Raw genomic sequence first — 19,369 nt, forward strand, 5'->3', positions numbered from 1 at the left:
GCATTGGTGAGTGTGGTAAGGAAGTGAAGAAACGGGTCCAAGCAGGTTGGAACAGCTGGCGAAAGGTGTCTGGTGTGTTATGTGACAGAAGAGTCTCTGCTAGGATGAAGGGCAAAGTTTACAAAACAGTGGTGAGGCTGGCCATGATGTACGGATTATAGACAGTGGCACTGAAGAAACAACAGGTGGTTTGGACATGTTCAGAGGCGAGAGAGGAGTATATTGTTGGAAGGGTGCTGAGGATGGATCTGCCAGGCAAAAGAGCGAGAGGAAGACCAAAGAGAAGGTTTATGGATGTGGTGCGGGAAGACATGAGGGCAGTTGGGGTTAGAGAGGAAGATGCAGAAGATAGGCTAAGATGGAAAAAGATGACACGCTGTGGCGACCCCTAACGGGACAAGCCGAAAGGAAAAGAAGAAGAAGTGCTGACATTTGACCTGATGGATTGTATTTTTTCACTAAAATAACAGACAAACTCATTGGATTTGTCAGCTGTTATGAGTTCTGGATCTATCTGATTCGAGGGGGGTTGTAAACTCTTCAACCACAGCAAATAGACCCACCCCACATCCTGCTCTTAAAGATGTACACCCATAATTACAAATGTTATAATATTTATGCAGCTCATCAATGTGTTTTATTACGACAGCGTCCACCACCGCTGCTTTCGTTTGCAACACAGTCTGGACAACGGAGAGCAAAGACGAGCTAGACATGCTGCCTATGTTTACTTTCGATATTAATGGAAAAAGTTAAAGAAGAAATGCTGTTGTTTTAAGATGCAATTACTGTCGGAGTATATGAATAATGGAAGAAAAAGTGGTTAAACTGGATGAGATTTTCTCTTTTCGAGTGGGAAAAGTCTGGTCTGAAGCCAAAGCAGAAAGTGCAGAATGAGATTGTAATTTTAAAATTCCACCTTGGCACAGCGTAATCCAGGATGAAAGCACAGACAATAAAGTGCACAAAAAAGCTAATTCTGTATTATATATATATATATATATATATATATATATATATATATCGTATATCACATAACATTAAGAACATAACAGTAGGAGCATCATCATCAAGCCAGATGACCTTCCTGACACAACCCTCTGCATTTATCCAGGCTTGGGACCGGCCGACAGATTGGACTGGCTTGTGCCCCCATCGGGCTGCATTCAAATTTGGTTGCATATTTCCCCTAATTTCCGAATGGTGTGAAAATAAAAAAACCACAGCGTGCGTATAGGTGCCTAGTCATTTGAGGAAGAAAATAACATTTCCGTGACTTGAACCCAAACACACGATGGGCTTCATCATCGTGGTCTCTAAACCAATCAGACATAATGAAGAGTATTAGTATTAGTATTAAAGTATTAGAAATCTTTAATCCAAATTGGTTGCTTTTATCTAGTTGTAATGTTATTAATGTTGCTACTGGGCATGTTTTCTTAACCAGCAAAATATTGCCTGTTAAATTTATTTGCCAAAACAGCATAATGAATGTTTATACCTGTGCCAAATTGTGATATTTTTTTGAAATGCAATTTTTGTGAAAAGAGCCTATCTGTTTTATTTATATGGTGTATTCCAAGATTTTTGTTTGTTTTACATTACAGTGTCAGTTATATAGTCTGAGAAGTAGAATTAAGTGAATTGTTCTTAAAAGAGGAAGTACTCTACTTTTATGCTTATTACAGTGAAGAAAAGAAGTATTTGAACACCCTGGTGTATTGCAAGATCTCCTACTTAGAAATCATCGAGGGGTCTGAAATGTGCTTGTAGGTGCATGTCCACTGTGAGAGAGATAATCTAAACAGAAAAATCCAGAAATCACTTTTTTTTTTTCTGAGAAAACCAATGTTAATATTTGGTACATTAGGCTTTGTTTGCATTTACAGAGGTCAAACATTTCCTTGAGTTCACCAGGTTTGCACACACTGCAGGCCCACTCCTCCACACAGATCTTCTCTAGATCAGACAGGTTTCTGGGCTGTCACTGAGAAACACAGAGTTTCAGCTTCCTCCAAAGATTTTCTATTGGGTTTAGGTCTGGAGACTGGCTAGGCCACGCCAGAACCTTGATATGGTTCTTACGGAGCCACTCCTTGTTTTTCCTGGCTTTGTGCTTCAGGTCATTGTCATGTTGAAAGACCCAGCCATGACCCATCTTCAATGCTCTGAGTGAGGGAAAGATTTTGTTCCCTAACCCTAAATTGTACTTGGGTCTGTCGTGATACTTTTTGGAAGATATATTGTCATGACTGTCCTAAATGCATAACATACTGAGAGAAAGCGCAAGAGCAATTTGATCAGTCTTACTCGCAAGAGGTCTCCACCTCTTCCTCCCCACGGGACGCCAGTCTGCCGTTTCATGGAAACGACCTCCACTCAGCAGTGCGCCAGGCACCCGGCTGAGTACACTTCCGACCGTGCGCCCCCCTTCACCACTCACTTGTGGGACTGTTATGCACAAACACTACAATCATCTCTCATGAGGCATTCACAACAAAACAGACACTCTTCCCTCCTTGTGCATTGGGGTCTCTTATTTTTGCTCACATCTGCTTCTCATAATTCAACCGACTGTCAGACGCGCTCCCAGCTGCAACTTCCTCTTCAAGTGGTCAACCATGAAGTTCGTATGATGTCACTGTATGCAAGCAACGTTGTTTCTCGAGACCCACAGATGAATGCGGGGTGCTATCTGAATAAACATAAAATCCGAAATTCTTGAGGTCCAAACACATGCGGAATCTCTTCAGGGAATACATGCACGCTGAACAGCATATGCAAGCTGTAATTCATGAGCCCCAAACTCATGTGGCAGCTCTCGGCTCGACGAAGACCCGCCTGTAATTCACGAGCTCCATAATCATATGGTAGCTCTTGAGACTCCCAACCCACGAGGGAGCCTTATACAGCGAACACATGCACCCATGCAAAGAGACGCAAACATATGCTGTTACAAACACTCTCCCCACTTTGTCTCTGAAACCTTCAACCACCTCGCTACAACAAACGGCTCACAACGGCCGAATTCCAAAGCCACAATTTGGCCCAGCAGAGGCGCTGCATGGCCACCAGTGAGAAAACACTGACCTGTATGTTGGTGAATAAGTGGAGTGGCCTGCAGCGCCACCCCCATAGAAGGGCTTTGCAAATCCTGTTTGTGATATCTCCTGAAGTGTATTTTGCCCTTCTGTCCGAGTAGCAGGCGGAGGAAGCACTCTCGGTGACTTCAAGGAGGACTTTCTTGAAAACAATAGGAATGGGGGCACACAAAAGTTAGTAGATGAGGGTTCAGTGGGTTTTTTTAATGGCAAAATTATCCACAGATTTCGCCAAGAAACATCTCTTAATTGGATAAGCATTATCGAAAATCCTCTCTCACTCAGACATTCCAATGACTGCAGCTGAAAAACTAGCAAATCAATGTTTGCCACATCTAGAGTGCTTCCTGCTCTAAACCCCCCACCCCCCACCCCCATTGCTTGTTGATATGTTTCACCGAACAGAGAATGTCCACTATCTGGCATTTTGTGGCCGATTTTTGTGAAAAATAATTACAAACAAACGAAACAAAAATAACAATGTACAACGTTCAAGCCTATGTGTTTGAGCCAGAATACACACAGGCGGAACTTGACATGTTGGAGAGGGGGCATGGTGCTGACAACGAACAATAACAATTGTCCCAATATATGGACTGCGGAAATTTTCCGACAAGCTTGTTTGGAAAGACAATTTACTTATTGTAACGATCATGACGCGATGCTTGATGTGTATGATGTTTCGATATGTTTGATGCCTAAATGAGGGGTTGGTTTAGATGTAGATCATTCAGCATTCGGGAATTAGTTGTCATGTAGCAGCAGGCAGCAGCTAATGTCCTTAACAGCTCTGTCTGAATTCCTTGGAACACAATTACATTGGCAATGAGGAGTAAACTGAATCATGCACAGTGTCGAAAAGAAAAGTGAAAAAAGGAGGAAAGACGGACTAGGAGGAAATATGGACAAAGACGAACTATCGAGACGCTACAGCTAAGAAGCTAAAGCTAATAACGTTTAGGATTTTTCGATGTGTTTGACGCTTTTCTGAGGAGTTGGTTTAGATGTAGAGAATATGCAGTGTATATCCCATCTTGTGTGGTGAATAGCATTCGAAAAAGGTTCCCTGATAAGATGGTGTTTACGAAGGCTATCACAAAGCCATATATTGATAATGTATTAACATGAAGACCAATACCCTGTTAGATCTGTTTGTACACTCACAAACTCGTTTAGAATGAACCAACTTTTACAGTGATGTCACGGGGGGTCAAAAACGTTTCTTCTGGGTCTGGCTGTAAAAGCTGGCACATATCCAGATAATGCATGGATTTAAAAAATGTTCTTTATTGTTTTTTTTTCAGTTAATGTCCAAAATATATGTAATAGTGATATTATTTCAGATTGGAGGGTTTATTGTACATGGAAATTTTGGACAAAGCCCCCCTTTAAGTTTGGGCTAATTTATTTATTGAGACGTGTCACAGCTGCAAGCTATTGGTCCAATCATGCGTTGTGTTGGAGCGCCAGCAATTAGAAGCTTCCCCCCAACCTTTATCTGCTTAACAATACTCCTCCCCTGAGCGTGGACTGGAGGTCCGCCTCTCATGTTTCCCCCGGAGATTCTCCCTTCTCCCCCTCACCTATGGGACGTACCTCTCTTTCTGACTGCAGGAAGTCTGCGGTCATTGAATACTTGGGTGCAATAAACCAATTAAGCAAGATTTTCAGCCAAGATTCCTGGTAATAACCCCAGGTGGTCACCCGTGAGGTTTAACTTTAAAAGCCCCAAATGGCCATAGAATTCGTTTGAAGTAGACCGTAGAGTTCCTTCTCAGTAGAATTACTCAGGGAGTTTGTCTCTTACTTTCTCAGCTGAGACCTTAATTCTCATCACTCAGATTTTATCTAATGCAATGCTGAAAATACACTTTAAGAAGATCTGTGGCAAAGGATGTCCTCAATCATCTATATGGCCTTGAGCACGTTCATCTCCACATTGTTTTAGTTTCACCACAGCTCTAGCCTTCCTGTCAATGTGCAGACATGCCATCGTTGATGACGCGTCATCTAAAGCATAAGTAGTTTGCATTAAGCTGCAGTCATTTGTGAAGACAGAAAAGAGGGATCGGGAAATGATACATCGTTAGAGGTGGTGATGGTGGATGTGGATGAGGCTATTTCCCTCAACCTGGCCTGGTGTGTCCTGCCCCTCAAGAAGCTTTGAATAACACACACTGGTGTGTTGTGTAATCTGCAAGTTTGTTCATAATATCTCTCTCTCTAGTCTCCTCTCCCACTGACTTAACTTTGAAAAAGGTCATTGCTTGTTATAGAATCTACACAGACATCATTACTGTTGTTCACCTAAAGTATACCATACACAGTAAACCTTGGTATTCGCAGCAGTTTACTTATTTTGCTTTTTCTTTTTAATGAACTCTTTAAAGCAAATTTTCTTTAAACTGATTGACTTGTTTTTAGTAAAAAATCATGAACTTGAAAATTTATGGTTGAAGCATCTTCCAAAAAGCTGTGACAGGGTCATGTTTACCAGTTACATCAACTTTTCTTTTAACAACATTCAATTAACTACTAATTGTTGAAGCTTTGAAAGTGGAATTCTTTCCCATTCTTGCTTGATGTACAACTTCAGCTGTTCAACAGTCTGGGGTCTCCGCTATCACGTTGTACGCTTCGTAATGCACCACACATTTTCAATTGGAGACAAGTCTGGACTTCAGGCAGCCCAATCTAGTACCCACACCCTTCCCACGAACCCACGCGTTTGCAACCCGTGCAGAATATCTTTTGCCATTTTCTTACTGAAATAAGCAGGGGTTTGGAGACAAGTCTAGACTTCCGGCAGGCCAATCTAGTACCCACACTCTTACCATGAAGCCACGCGTTTGCAACCCATGCAGAATATCTTCTTACTGAAATAAGCATGGGTGTCCATGAAAAAGACGTATCTTGGATTGCACCATATGATTCTCCAAAACCTGTATGTACCTTTCAGCATTAACGGTGCATTCACAGATGTATGTTACCCATGCCGTTGACCCGATATCCTTTACAGATTGATGTCATTTTTTGATGCAGTGACACCTGAGGGAGCTGAACTGGATTTATATTCCATTACCATTTCTTACATGTGTTCGTGAGCTAAACCACTTAGCATTTATAGACCACTACCAGAACTTTAAAACCTATTCGAAAGCTGACTGGAAGCCAGTGTAAAGACTTTAATAATTGCAGTAATATGCTCTGATCTCTTTGTTCTGGTCCAAACCCAAGCTACAGCATTCTGAAAAAACAGAAGCTGTTTCATTCTCTTTGGGGGGAGTCTAGTCAGAAAACCATTATGACAGTCATGTTTGCTTGACATAAAAGCATGGATGAGCTTCTTCTGGTCTGCTTGTTACATGTAAGATGGTAGAAGAAAGTTTTAGCAATGATTTTGATGTCTGTTGATGTCCGAATTTATCAGAACACCAAGTTCTCGGACTAGGTCTTTGTTTTTTAAAGAGAGTGACTCCAGCTATTTTCATACTAACAGTAATCTTTTTTTCTTTGTTGACACAAACGATTACCTGATTTTTTCTGGTTTAAAAAGAAAATTTTGGCTCATTCAGGTATTTACTGTATCTGTTTTAGACAGTGACACAACATCTCTATTGAACCATAGTCTTCTGTAGACACTGGTAAATATAACTGTCATCTTCATATCTATGATAGTCAAAATGAAATTTCTGAAGAATTTGCCCGAAGGGTAGCATACACAGACAAAACAAAAGGGGTCCAAGAACTAACCCTTGAGGATCCCCATAGGTCATTGCCATTCTATAAGACTGAGCTCTTTCAGGCGGCACAGTGGAGCAATTGGTTGGAGCGTTTGCCTGAGAATTCTGAGGACCGGGGATCAAATCTCGGCCCAGGCTGTGTGGCGTTTGAACACTCTCCCCAACCCTGCAGGGACATCCCAAAAACATGCTCTAAACATGACTCTAAATAGCCCTTTGGTGTGATTGTGGGTGCGACAGTTGTCTGTCTTTGTGCCCTTCAATTGGCTGGCAACCAGTTCAGGGTCTGCCCCGCCACCTGCCCGATGATAGCTAGGATAGGCTTCAGCAGTCTCACAAAACCTGTGGGGATAAGTGGATCAGAAAATGGATGGATGATGTCATGATATTTCTTAATCATGTTCGCATGACATAAATTTTGTGTTTACGACTGCCAAGAGTCAAGACAATATAGTCTGTGTCGCTAACCTTTTTGTTTATCAGATATGGACCCTGATATCTATGAATTTGTGTGAATTTAGAATAAATCCCCGTGGTCAAACCAGCAAAATATAACAATGCGTTAGGGTTAGGCTACCTACCTGTACCTAACCTATATTATATCTAACTTGTATTGCGTTCAAGGCAATTTAATCACACACATAATACAACACAAAACAATAACAAACCAACACAAAATATAAGTTTAAAGACCGCTTAGTCAGGAAGGGCGTATAACTGTGCCAAACAAATGTGCGTTCATCTGAGATGACACGCTGTGGCGACCTCTGACGGGACAAGCTGAAAGGAAAAGAAGTCTAGCCAAACGACGTATAGTCACCAAAGTTGAACGAATGTTCCCAATAGGTCAATGTTATTTCCAGCAAATCTTCCAGAAAAGTCCAAAAGACAAAAGACAGAAGGCAGTGTGGCATCTGTATACTTGTGTAATTGTATTGAAAACAGGATAGTAAGAAGCTCCGCCGAGAGCCATCCTTGTCCTTGAACATTCCAGAAATCTGCGTCCGATGAGGTAAAAGTCCCTTCTCTCAGAACGTAACAAAAGATCCGTGTCATTAATAATTTAATAAAGTACGTAAGTAATACGGCATGTAAGAATAATAAATAAATAAATATTGATAATAAAGAATAAAGAATGAATAACTAAAATAAAAATATATTTACAAATAACAATGAACACTTCCAGTGGTTACATAATAACTCCTTTCTTTTAGGTAGGACCTGAACCATTGAACTATTTCCTCCATACCCATGTTTCCAACCTGTTCAGCAATATATTATGATCTACTGTAATATATGCTGCAGTAAGGTCCAACAAGACCAAAATTGACACATTTCTCGAGTCAGTATTCAACCTTATATCATTTAGCACCTTGATAACAGCATAAGCTGGCACTGTGATGAGTTTGTAAATCAGATTGAAATTTGTTGAAAAACTTATCTTGAAATTAAATGGTTAATTTATAGAAATTGCTGAGTTGATTAAAAATAACTTCCTCAATCTTGCTATGAAAGGGAGGTGTGAGATAGGCCTATAGCTTGCTAACCTGGAAGCGTCCAGAAGAGAGTTAGAAGTTAGAAGAGAGTTAATGGCAGCTACTTTAAAAGCTTTAGAAAACTTGCCTGACTAAAGTGAACAATTCATTATTTGCTGCAAATCAGTTAGCATAGATTTCGTAGAGGCTTTGAAAAAGTCAGATGGTATTGAGTCAAGATAGGTTGTTGGAAGCTTCAGCTGCTAAACAGTTTTTTGGTCTACTCTATCAAATTCTGACATAGTTTTAGAGTTTTCCTGGGTGGCTTCAGATTTCGTATCATTTTGCTGATTTGTGGTAATATTTAACCTGATTGATTATATTGTTTTCACTTGAAGTTAGACCATTATCTGTTTGGAGTTTTGTATCTATGTGATTCAGAGGGGTTGTGAACTTGTCAACTACAGCAAACAGTGTGAGTATTCTTGAGGTTCTTCATGATTATTTCAGAAAAGTGTGACTGTCTAGGGCAGACTAACTCTTGGTTAAAATTACAAAAATATTTTTCATTGTAGTATTATTTGTTTTTATTGAGCATTTGTTTTTTTAGTTTGTAATCAAATCTAAATATTTGAGATATTCCAGGTGAAATTATCCCAAAGTTAAACTGTCTCAGCGTTCACAGTTTGTGCCACAGCTATGGTCTCCATAAACATTTATAGACAGCGGTTGTTGTCTGAACTTTTCAAAGAATCTGTAATTCAAATAATACACAAAAATGGGTTAGGGTTGATGAGAATTTCAACATTCATCCAACAATGACGAGGTTTGAGATGGGATGTTGAGTGTGGCTTCGACTCTGATTTTGAGACAGGTCAAATGTGTCGAGTAAAGTAAGAGAGTGCTTGAGATTTTTTTTTTTTTCGCATTCTTGTCTAAAATGAATGAATGAAAGTCTCCCATTATGACGAAATAGTTGTAGTCGATACAAATAACTGGTAGTAGTTCTGAAAAATCCTCCATTATTGTATCTTGGAGGGTTATACATTATTAAAACAATAGTTTGGGTCACCCTTAACTAAAAACTTGGATTTAAAAAAAAAAAAAGTAACAAATTTCTTTACGCTAAAATAATGAAATAATGAACAATTACAGCAATAAAAATGCCTTTTTTTTCCCAGATTCGACACTTGTTCATAGTCCTTTAAAGGTCAAGTGTCATGCCTATAACCCTAGGCCCCATAGCACAGTGGTTATAGCGTTGGTTCGGTAAACCAGAGGTCGTGAGTTTGTATCCTACTGGGGCCTCCACTCCCTGAGAGGGGTTGCATCAGGAAAGGCATCCGGTGTAAAAACTGTGCCACAAATGTGTGTGTGATTGCGATGTCACGCTGTGGCGACCCCTAATGGGACAAGCCGAAAGAAACTTCAATGTCATCCATGCGCAAAGTTGAGGAAGTTTCATTCGACATTCAAGCGGTAGCCATATTGGCTGCATCTTCGGTCCGTGACGTCACACGGACATTCGCCATTGAAAACACGCTGTGCCACCTACTATGGGAGACAAACATGCCACTTCTGACACAGAAGCTCTTTTCGAAGAAGAGAACATCTCACAACTGAGTTAAGTGACCAGGGCAATATTACACTATTGTTTCAAGTCATATTTAGATGATATGCAGATCACAGTCAAACCGCGTGCGGCCAAACCACCTCCCCACCCGATCCACCTCTGCGGCGGCGATGAACAACGGCGCCCACAAGGGACGACGACGCCGCGGCCAAACCACCCCCCCATCCGATCCACCTCCGCGTCGGAGATAAGCCACCACGGCCCGGCACTGCAACAAACCACCCCGACGGAGCCCTTCCGCTGATCACAGCTTCGTCCAGGTGGCACATCAACACATTTAGCACCCCTGACGATTCCCCTCCCCCCCCAACTTTTATTTTTTTTAGTAGCTATAATCACACCTACGTGTCATTTGGAACCCACGAAGCTCCCAACCTTTGCACCCATGCAATGCATTTTTCACGACCAACCGTGTCTTTTGGAAATGTATGAAGAGCGAATCCATCCTCCCGAGTGTTTGAGCAATATCCAGCAATACAATTAGCCGGCATTTTGGCTAACACAAAGGAACCACGAGCTACCTTCCAGCAGGTAAAACTAGTATAAATATACGAGACTGCTTGAGTGTGCTACTGCCCTGTATGTCACTTCCTGCTTCTTCTCCAAAACAAATCCCTCGAGAGGATTTTCCAACCAGAGGACATGCATAGGTAAGCAGTCCAAAAAAGGCAGCGGCACAAAAACACGTTGGCAACAGTGAATGTCCAAAAACAAGAAAATGAGGTCAGATTACTTCTGGGCAAAAAACAAGACTTGATTTAGCTGTGGTGCCACAGGAAAGCTGGTGGTGACAACGAGGCAAATACACAACAAGAGGCATGTATACTCACACAGACTAATCCAGTCTCATCCACAACGAACTGGACTACTGACAATGCAACATACAAGGCTTATATCCCTCAACTTCGGAAACGTTTCCTGTAGTTGTTCACCATGTTTGCACTACTGCAGGAGGGATTTTGGTCCACTCCTCCACACAGCTCTTCTCTAGATCAGACTTTCTGGGCTGGCGCTGAGAAACACAAGGGATTCAGCTCCCTCCAAAGATTTTCTATTAGGTTTAGGTCTGGAGACTGGCTGGGCCACGCCAGAACTTTGATGTGCTTCTTACGGAGCTACTCCTTGGTTTTCCTGGCTGTGTGCTTCGGCTCATTGTCATGTTGAAAGACCCAGCCACGACCCATCTTCAATGCTCTGACTGTGGGAAATAAGTTGTTCCCCAAAATCTCACAATACATGGCCGCCGTCATCCTCTTCTTAATACAGTGCAGTCGCCCTGTCCCATGTGTAGAAAAACACACCCAAAGCATGATGCTACCACCGCCATGCTTGGGATGTAACTCATCATTCATCTTCCTTCAAGCATAGTTAGTGGAATTATGACCAAAAAGTTCCATTTTGGTCTCATATGACCACAAAACCTTCTTCCATGACTCCTTTGCATCATCCAAATGGTCATTGTCAAACTGAAGACAGGCCTTGACATGTGTCTTTGGACAGCTCTTCGCTTTTGGCAATGTTAAAAGTTTGAGTCTTACTGATTGTATGGGGTGGGCAGGTGTCTTCGTGCTGCTAATGACCTCACACAGATGGATCTGATTAAGGATAATACATGGACTGGAGGTGGACTTTTCAAGGCAGACTAACAGGTCTTTGAGGGTCAGAATTGTAGTTTATAGACAGGTGTTCAAACACTTATTTGCAGATATATCACACAAATAAATTGTTAAAAAGTCATACATTGTGATATCTGGATTTTTCTTTTTAGATTATCTCTCTCACAGTGGACATGCACCAACGATGAAAATTTCAGACCCCTGCATGATTTCTAAGTGGGAGAACTTGCAATATAGCAGGGTGTTCAAATACTTATTTTCTTCACTGTATATATACTGTATTATTGCTACATGAACACAAGCACAAATATTACTATTAATGATTGTTGTACAGACAATTTTTTGAAAAAGAAGTCCAAAGCTAGAAGAAATAGAAATACACATAGCAGCAAATTAGTGGCGCGCATTGTACATCGAAGGGTTTTCATGTCAACTTTGGGGGTGCCTATTATACTTCAGGACACATTCCGTCCTCCGTCCCCAAAAAATCAGCCATTGACAGTCTAAATGAATACAGAGCTGTTGCACTCACACCTGTGATCATGAAGTGCTTTGAGAGGCTAGTTGCACATCACATAAGGGTCTTACTCCCTCCCGCGTTTCACCCCTACCAGCTTGCCTACAGAGGAAATTGGTCCACCGAGGATGCCATCACAATAGCTCTCCACTCTGCACTGAGCCACCTGGAATGCCATGGGAAGTATGTGAGGATGCTCTTCAAAGAGTTTAGCTCAGCCTTTAATACCATCATCCCAGGTATCATGGTTGACAAGCTCTCCCTCCTTGGACTATCTTCTTCCATCTGCTGATGGATTAAAGGCTTCCTCACAAACCATCCACAGTCTGTCAGACTTCGAACACACCTCTCATCCTCAATCACCCTCAACACCGGGTCCCCACAAGGTTGTGTACTGAGCCCTCTGCTCTAATCTCTGTACACATATAACTGGATACAAGCCCATCCCAGCAACTCCATTGTCAAGTTTGCTGATGATACCACTGTGATCGCGCTCATCTTAAAAGGAGATGAGTCTGCCTACTGAGACGAGATGGGAAAATTGTCAAAGTGGTGTTCTGCAAACAACCTCACACTGAACATCACAAAGACGAAGGTTCCACTGTCCATCAATGGGGAGTGTGTAGAGGGTTCACTCCTTCAGATTTCTGGGATTCTACATCACAGACAAACTCGCCTGGACTGTAAATACCATGGCAGTAGTGGAATAAGATCCAGCAGCAACTCCACTTTCTGAGTGTGCTCAGGAAGAACAACTTAGAAACTAAGCTGCAGTTGGCTTTCTACCAAACTACCATGGAGAGCACCCTCACATACTGCATCACAGTGTAGTATGCTGGATGTCCAGCAGCGGACAGAAAAGCTCAGCAAAGAGTGATCAACAGCGCCCAGAAGATCACTGGCTGGTCTCAGCCCTCCCTAGAGGACATTACCACCTCCTGCTATCACAGCAGAGCTACTAACATTGTAAAGGACTCTTCACATCTTGGTCACCACCTGTTTAACCTGCTGCCCTCTGGCAGGCGTTACAGATCCCACAAAACAAGGACAAGCAGATTCAAAGATAGCGTTTTTCCTTGAGCCATCAACTGCTTGAACTTAAAACCAATGAACAGTACTGTAATACAAAATTATGCAACTACACTGTTGTTTGCTTTTATCGGTTTAATCATCTTACCTAGACCTGGACAGGGAGTACAAGACTGTAAAACACACCTTATGCATTTATGTATTTATGTATCTATTTATTTTTTAGTTCTTTTAGCAATAACTGTGCCTTGATCGTACATATTTTATCTGCTCTTACGTCATTCCCACAAGCACCTTGAAGAAGGCCTTGTTATTTTGTTGTATGCAATCATATAATGACAAAGGTTTTTGATTGATTGATTTGATTGACATGATAAATTAAGTTACTTTACAACTCAACAGTTGACTTTCAGATTCTGTAAAGGTTCAGCCAGAGCCCTCAGACCTGAATCATATGTGGGTGTTACACAAATGAGATATAGCAAAAGTTGAGAAAATCAGCAAATTGTTCAAAAGAAATACTGTTAGTTTTTTATGTATGCACACAAATCCATCTGCTTTTATTCCGTGGGGGACAGTTATCACTGATTGTTGAAAGGTTTATTTTCATGTGTAATTTAAAAAGGCTAGTGATGTTGAATTTTATCAAACAGCGGAGTGTAAAAGTAGTCCCCCCCCCCTTCTTAAATTCCTATTTTCCAATTGTTTCAATACGATTACATGGTATTGTAAATGCACTCCAGTTAACTTTTTCTTTACTGAATTGATGAGTAAACCTATTGTCTTTCTCTTGTAGGTAGGCATTACTTTGTTCACAGTGTCTCACAGAAAGTCTCTATGGAAGCATCATGAGGTAAGCAGTGATTTGAAATAATTCAACTAAAATAAATAAGTTAACTTGTCTCGGGTGTGTTTGTTTTTTAATTGCTCTATAAATAAAACCCTTTTAAAACCCACCACAGCTGTAACAAAGTGCTCTCCATGAGATCAAACAGAAAACAAAACAATACAATAATAATTAATACAACCAACAAACTAACTTCTTCTGCTTATCCGTGGTCAGTTCACGGGGCTGTAGCTTTTGCAGCAAAGCACAGACTTTCCTCTTCCCACCACTTGATCCAGCACCTCTGGGAAGATCCCAAGGTGTTCTCACGCCAGCTGGAATACCTAGTCTCTTCAGCATGTCCTGGATCGTTCCTGGGATCTCCTCTCAGTGGAACATGCCCAGAGCACCTCACTAAGGAGGCGTCCAGGAAGTATCTTACTCAGATTCCCGACCCACCTGATCTGCCTCCTCTTAATATGGAGAAGCAGCAGTTCCTCTCTGGACCCCTCCCAGATGACCGAGCTTTTAGACCTATCGCTAATGGAAAGCTTGGACATCCTGCGGAGTAAACTATTTTAGGTCACTTTTATTTGGTAGTTTGTCAATTCAGACATGACCCACAGCTTGTAACCATATGTGAGGGTAGGAATATAGCTCAATGAGTAAATTGATAGCGCCTTCTTCACCACAGCGGACTGACACAAAGTCTGCATCACTGTAGCTGCTGCACCAATCCACTTTTTCCATTCTTCACCTATTCATGAACAAGACACCAAAATAATTGAATTCCTCCACTTGGGTCAGTATCTCATACCCATCCTGAGACGGCACTCTCACCCATTTTCGACTGAGGACCATGTTCTCAGATTTGGGGTTGCTGATTTGAATCCCACCCGCTTCAAAGTCAGATACGAACTGCTTCAGTGAGAGCTGAAGATCCCAGCTTGACGAAGCCCACAGAACTATATCGTCTCCATAGAGCAAAGATGCAGTGCTGAGGTGACTAAACCGGACCTCTCTTAATCTCGGCTGCGCTGAGAAAACCTGTCCAAAAGTTAAGAATAGAACTGGTGATAAAGGGCACCCTTCGCGAAGTCCAGCCGTCACTGGAAACCAATCTGACTTACTGTTGGCAATGAGAACCAAACTCTGACACCGGTCATTTAGGGATGAAACAGCCTGTATCAGTGGGTTCAGTACCCATATTCCCAAAGCACACCCCACAAGACTCCCCCAGGGTCATGGTTGAAGAATTTCTCCAAGTCCACAAAACACATGAAGACTTGTTTTGGTAAACTCCCATGTACTGTTGGGGACTCTGCTGTGGGCTTAGAGCTGGTTCACTCTTCCATAGCCAGGACAAAAAACAAATTGCTTCTTCTGAATTTGAGAATTGACTTCCCCACGGACCCTCCTCTCCAATAAACCTGAATAGATTCACAAATCGAAGCAAGGGAGACGGAAGTCTGATGTCTTTTTAGTTGGAACACACCTTTCCGTCCCCCATCTTAAAAAGAGGGAGCACCATTAAATTCTACAAATTCAGAGGCACTGTCCCTGATGTCTATGTGATTTTGTAGAGACGTTTCAACTAGGACAGCCCAAAAACATCCAAGGCCTTTTAGGAACTCCGGCCTTTGCACCGTGGACCTTTTTCACCACCTCAATAACCTCAACACGAGTGCTAGAAGAGCCCGCCTCAGAGATCCCACACTTTGCTTTCTCATTGGAAGGTGTATCAGTGGAATTGAGGTATCTGTAGCATGCTCCTCAACCTACAATGTTTCGAGTTGAGATTAGCAGCGTGTGATCCCTACTACACAGAGTGTTGATGATGCACTGCTTTGCCCTCCTGAGATGCCGGATGGTGGACCAAAGTTTTCTCAAATCCATCAGGAGGTCTTTCTCCATAGCTTCACCTAACCCCTCCCACACTCGAGTTTTTGCCTCAGTGACATCTAAAGCTGCATTCCACTTGGTCAGCCGGTAGCCATCAGCTGTCTCAGGAGTCCCACAGGCCAAAAAGGCCCAATTGGACTCCTTCATTATGATGGCATCCCTCACCACTTGCGTTCACCAATCGGCTCAGGGCTTGGCGCCATGACAGGTATCGACCACCTTGTGGCCACAGCTCCAACCAGCCGCCTCAGCAATGGAGGAGCAGAATATGGTCCACTTGGACTCGATGTTTCCCACCTCCCCTGGAACATTTGTGACATTCTGCCAGAGGTGAGAGTTAAACCTCCTTCTGATGGGATTCTGCCAGATGTTCCTATCATACCCTCACAATTTGTTTGGTCCTACCAGGTCGGACCAACATCTTTCCCCACCATCGGAGCCAACTCACCACCGGGTGGTGATCACTTGACAGCTTTGGCTTTCTCTTCACTTGTGTGGGGAAGAGCAATGAAATGAGATTTAAGGTGTCTTGGTGCCAAATGCACGTGTGGACAAACTTATTCTTGAACATGGTGTTCATTCTGGACAATCCGTGATGAGTACAGAAGTCCCAACAACAGAACACCTCTCTGGTTTTGATCGGGGGTGGCAGTTCTTCCCAACGACGCCCTTTCAGGTCTCACTATCATTGCCCACGTGAGCATTGAAGTACCCCAGCAAAACGATGGAGTCACCAGGTGGAGGGATCTCTAGCACCCTCTCTAAGGACTCCAAAAAGGGTACTCTAAACTGCTGTTGGGTGCATGCGCGCAAACAGTCACGACTCATCCCCCCCACCCTAAGGCAGAGGCAGGCTATCCTCTCATCCATTGGGTTATACCCCAAGATACAGGTGCCAAGCAGGAGGGCAATAAGTATACCCACACCTGCTTGGCGCCTCTCATCGTGGACAACTCCAGAATGGCAAAGAGTCCAACCCCTCTCAAGAGGACTGGTACCCAAACCCAAGCTGGTTTTTGTGGCGAGTCCGACGATATCTAGTCAGAACTTCTCAACCTCACACACAAGCTCGGGCTCTTGACCTGCCAGAGAGGGGACATTCCATGTTCCTCGAGCCAGCTTCTGTCACCAGGGATCGGATCAAGGTCCCTGCCTTCGGCCACCACACAATTCCCACTACACCCCATCTATATGGTCCCTCCTACAGGTGGTGAGCCCATGTGAAGGGGGACCTACATTACCCTTTTGAGCTGGGCCCGGCCGGCTTGGCCCCATGGGTGAAAGCCTGTCCACCAGGCACTCACCTTCGAGCCCCACCTCCAAGTCTTGCTCCAGAGGTGGGCCCTGGTGACCCGCGTCTGGGCAAGCGTAACCAAGATCCATTTATATTTTTCTTCATTGGAATCCTCTAGGTGTGCTTTGTCTGGTCCCTCACCTTGGACCTCTTTGTCATGGGTGACCGTACTAGTGGCATCAAGCTTCTTCTTGAAGCTTGGCAAACTTTAACTATGCCACAGTCATCTTGTGGGACATAATAGTTGAACAGTGTCAGTGAAAATTGTTACAGGCTGTATTAATAGGTGCACTGCGATAACCATCATGGCACATCCATATATAGAGGCAAACTTGCACAAATTTACAAAAGAAAAATAGATTTGTGATTCTCCTGTGTTGTATGAGTGAATATACAGTGAAGAAAACAAGTATTTGAACACCCTGCTATATTGCAAGTTCTCCCACTTATAAATCATAGAGGGGTCTGAAATTTTCAATGTTGGTGCATGTCCACTGTGAGAGAGATAATCTTCTTCTTATTTTCCTTTTGGCTTGTCCCGTTAGGGGTCGCCACAGCATGTCATCTTTTTCCATCTTAGCCTATCTTCTGCATCTTCCTCTCTAACCCCAACTGCCCTCATGTCTTCCCTCACCACATCCATAAACCTTCTCTTTGGTCTTCCTCTCGCTCTTTTGCCTGGCAGATCCATCCTCAGCACCCTTCCAACAATATACTCCTCTCTCGCCTCTGAACATGTCCAAACCACCTGTTGTTTCTTCAGTGCCACTGTCTATAATCCGTACATCATGGCCGGCCTCACCACTGTTTTGTAAACTTTGCCCTTCATCCTAGCAGAGACTCTTCTGTCACATAACACACCAGACACCTTTCGCCAGCTGTTCCAACCTGCTTGGACCCGTTTCTTCACTTCCTTACCACACTCACCAATGCTCTGGATTGTTGACCCTAAATATTTGAAGTCCTCCACCTTCGCTATCTTTTCTCCCTGGAGCCTCACTCTTCGAATCCTGTCTTCAAAACATCCAACTTTGGCTCATTTCTAATCCTATCCAACCTGTTCACTCTGAGCGAGAACCTCAACATCTTCATTTCTGCTACCTCCAGTTCTGCTTCCTGTTGTTTCTTCAGTGCCACAGTCTCTAATCTGTACATCATGGCCGGCCTCACCACTGTTTTGTAAACTTTGCCCTTCATCCTAGCAGAGACTCTTCTGTCTTGGACCCGTTTCTTCACTTCCTTACCGAAGTCACCGTTGCTCTGGATTGTTGACCCTAAATATTTGAAGTCCTCCACCCTCACTATTTCTTCTCCCTGTAGCCTCACTCTTCCCCCTCCACCTTTCTCATTCACGCACATATATTCTGTTTTACTTCATTCCTCTCCTTTCCAGTGCATGTCTCCATCTTTCTAATTGTTCCTCTGCATGCTCCCTGCTTTCACTGCATATCACAATATCATCTGCGAACATCATGGTCCAAGGGGATTCCAGTCTAACCTCATCTGTTGGCCTATCCATTACCACTGCAAACAGGAAGGGGCTCAGAGCTGATCCCTGATGCAGTCCCACCTCCACCTTAAATTCCTCTGTCACACCTAAGGCACACCTCACCATTGTTCTGCTGCCATCATACATGTCCTGTACTATTTTAACATACTTCTCTGCCACACCAGACTTACGCATGCAGTACCACAGTTCCTCTCTTGGTACTCTGTCATTGGCTTTCTCTAGATCCACAAAGACACAATGTAGCTCCTTCTGACCTTCTCTGTACTTTTTCACAAGCATCCTCTAGGCAAATAATGCATCTGTGGTACTCTTTCTAGACATGAAACCATACTGTTGCTCGCAGATACTTACTTCTGTCCTGAGTCTAGCCTCCACTACTCTTTCCCATAACTTCATTGTGTGGCTCATCAACTTTATTCCTATATAGTTCCCACAGCTCTGAACATCCCCTTTGTTCTTAAAAATGGGAACCAGAACACTTTTCCTCCATTCTTCAGGCATCTTTTCGCCCGCTAGTATTCTGTTGAATAAGTTGGTCAAAAACTCCACAGCCATCTCTCCAAATTGCTTCCATACCTCTACCGGTATGTCATCAGGAACAACTGCCTTTCCATTTTTCATCCTTTGTGGTGCCTTTCTGACTTCCCCCATACTTATCATTTCCACTTCTTGGTCCTTCACATTTGCCTCTTCAACTCTTCCTTTTCTCTCATTTTCTTCATT

At 42.9% G+C, this 19,369-nt stretch overlaps 1 protein-coding gene across 2 annotated transcripts in view; it reads left to right on the plus strand.

Annotated features, from left to right (window-relative positions):
- abcd3a (ATP-binding cassette, sub-family D (ALD), member 3a) overlaps positions 1–19,369 on the plus strand; it is a 179,419-nt gene that overhangs the window by 154,216 nt on the left and 5,834 nt on the right. For both annotated transcript variants that reach the window (XM_061805963.1, XM_061805962.1), the window contains exon 22: positions 13,911–13,967. In XM_061805963.1, coding sequence (XP_061661947.1) covers positions 13,911–13,967 — 57 coding nt within the window. The remainder of the gene's footprint in view (positions 1–13,910; positions 13,968–19,369) is intronic.

The sequence above is a fragment of the Syngnathoides biaculeatus genome, chromosome 19 (assembly GCF_019802595.1).
Source record: "Syngnathoides biaculeatus isolate LvHL_M chromosome 19, ASM1980259v1, whole genome shotgun sequence".
In the NCBI taxonomy this organism is placed as follows: Eukaryota; Metazoa; Chordata; class Actinopteri; order Syngnathiformes; family Syngnathidae; genus Syngnathoides; species Syngnathoides biaculeatus.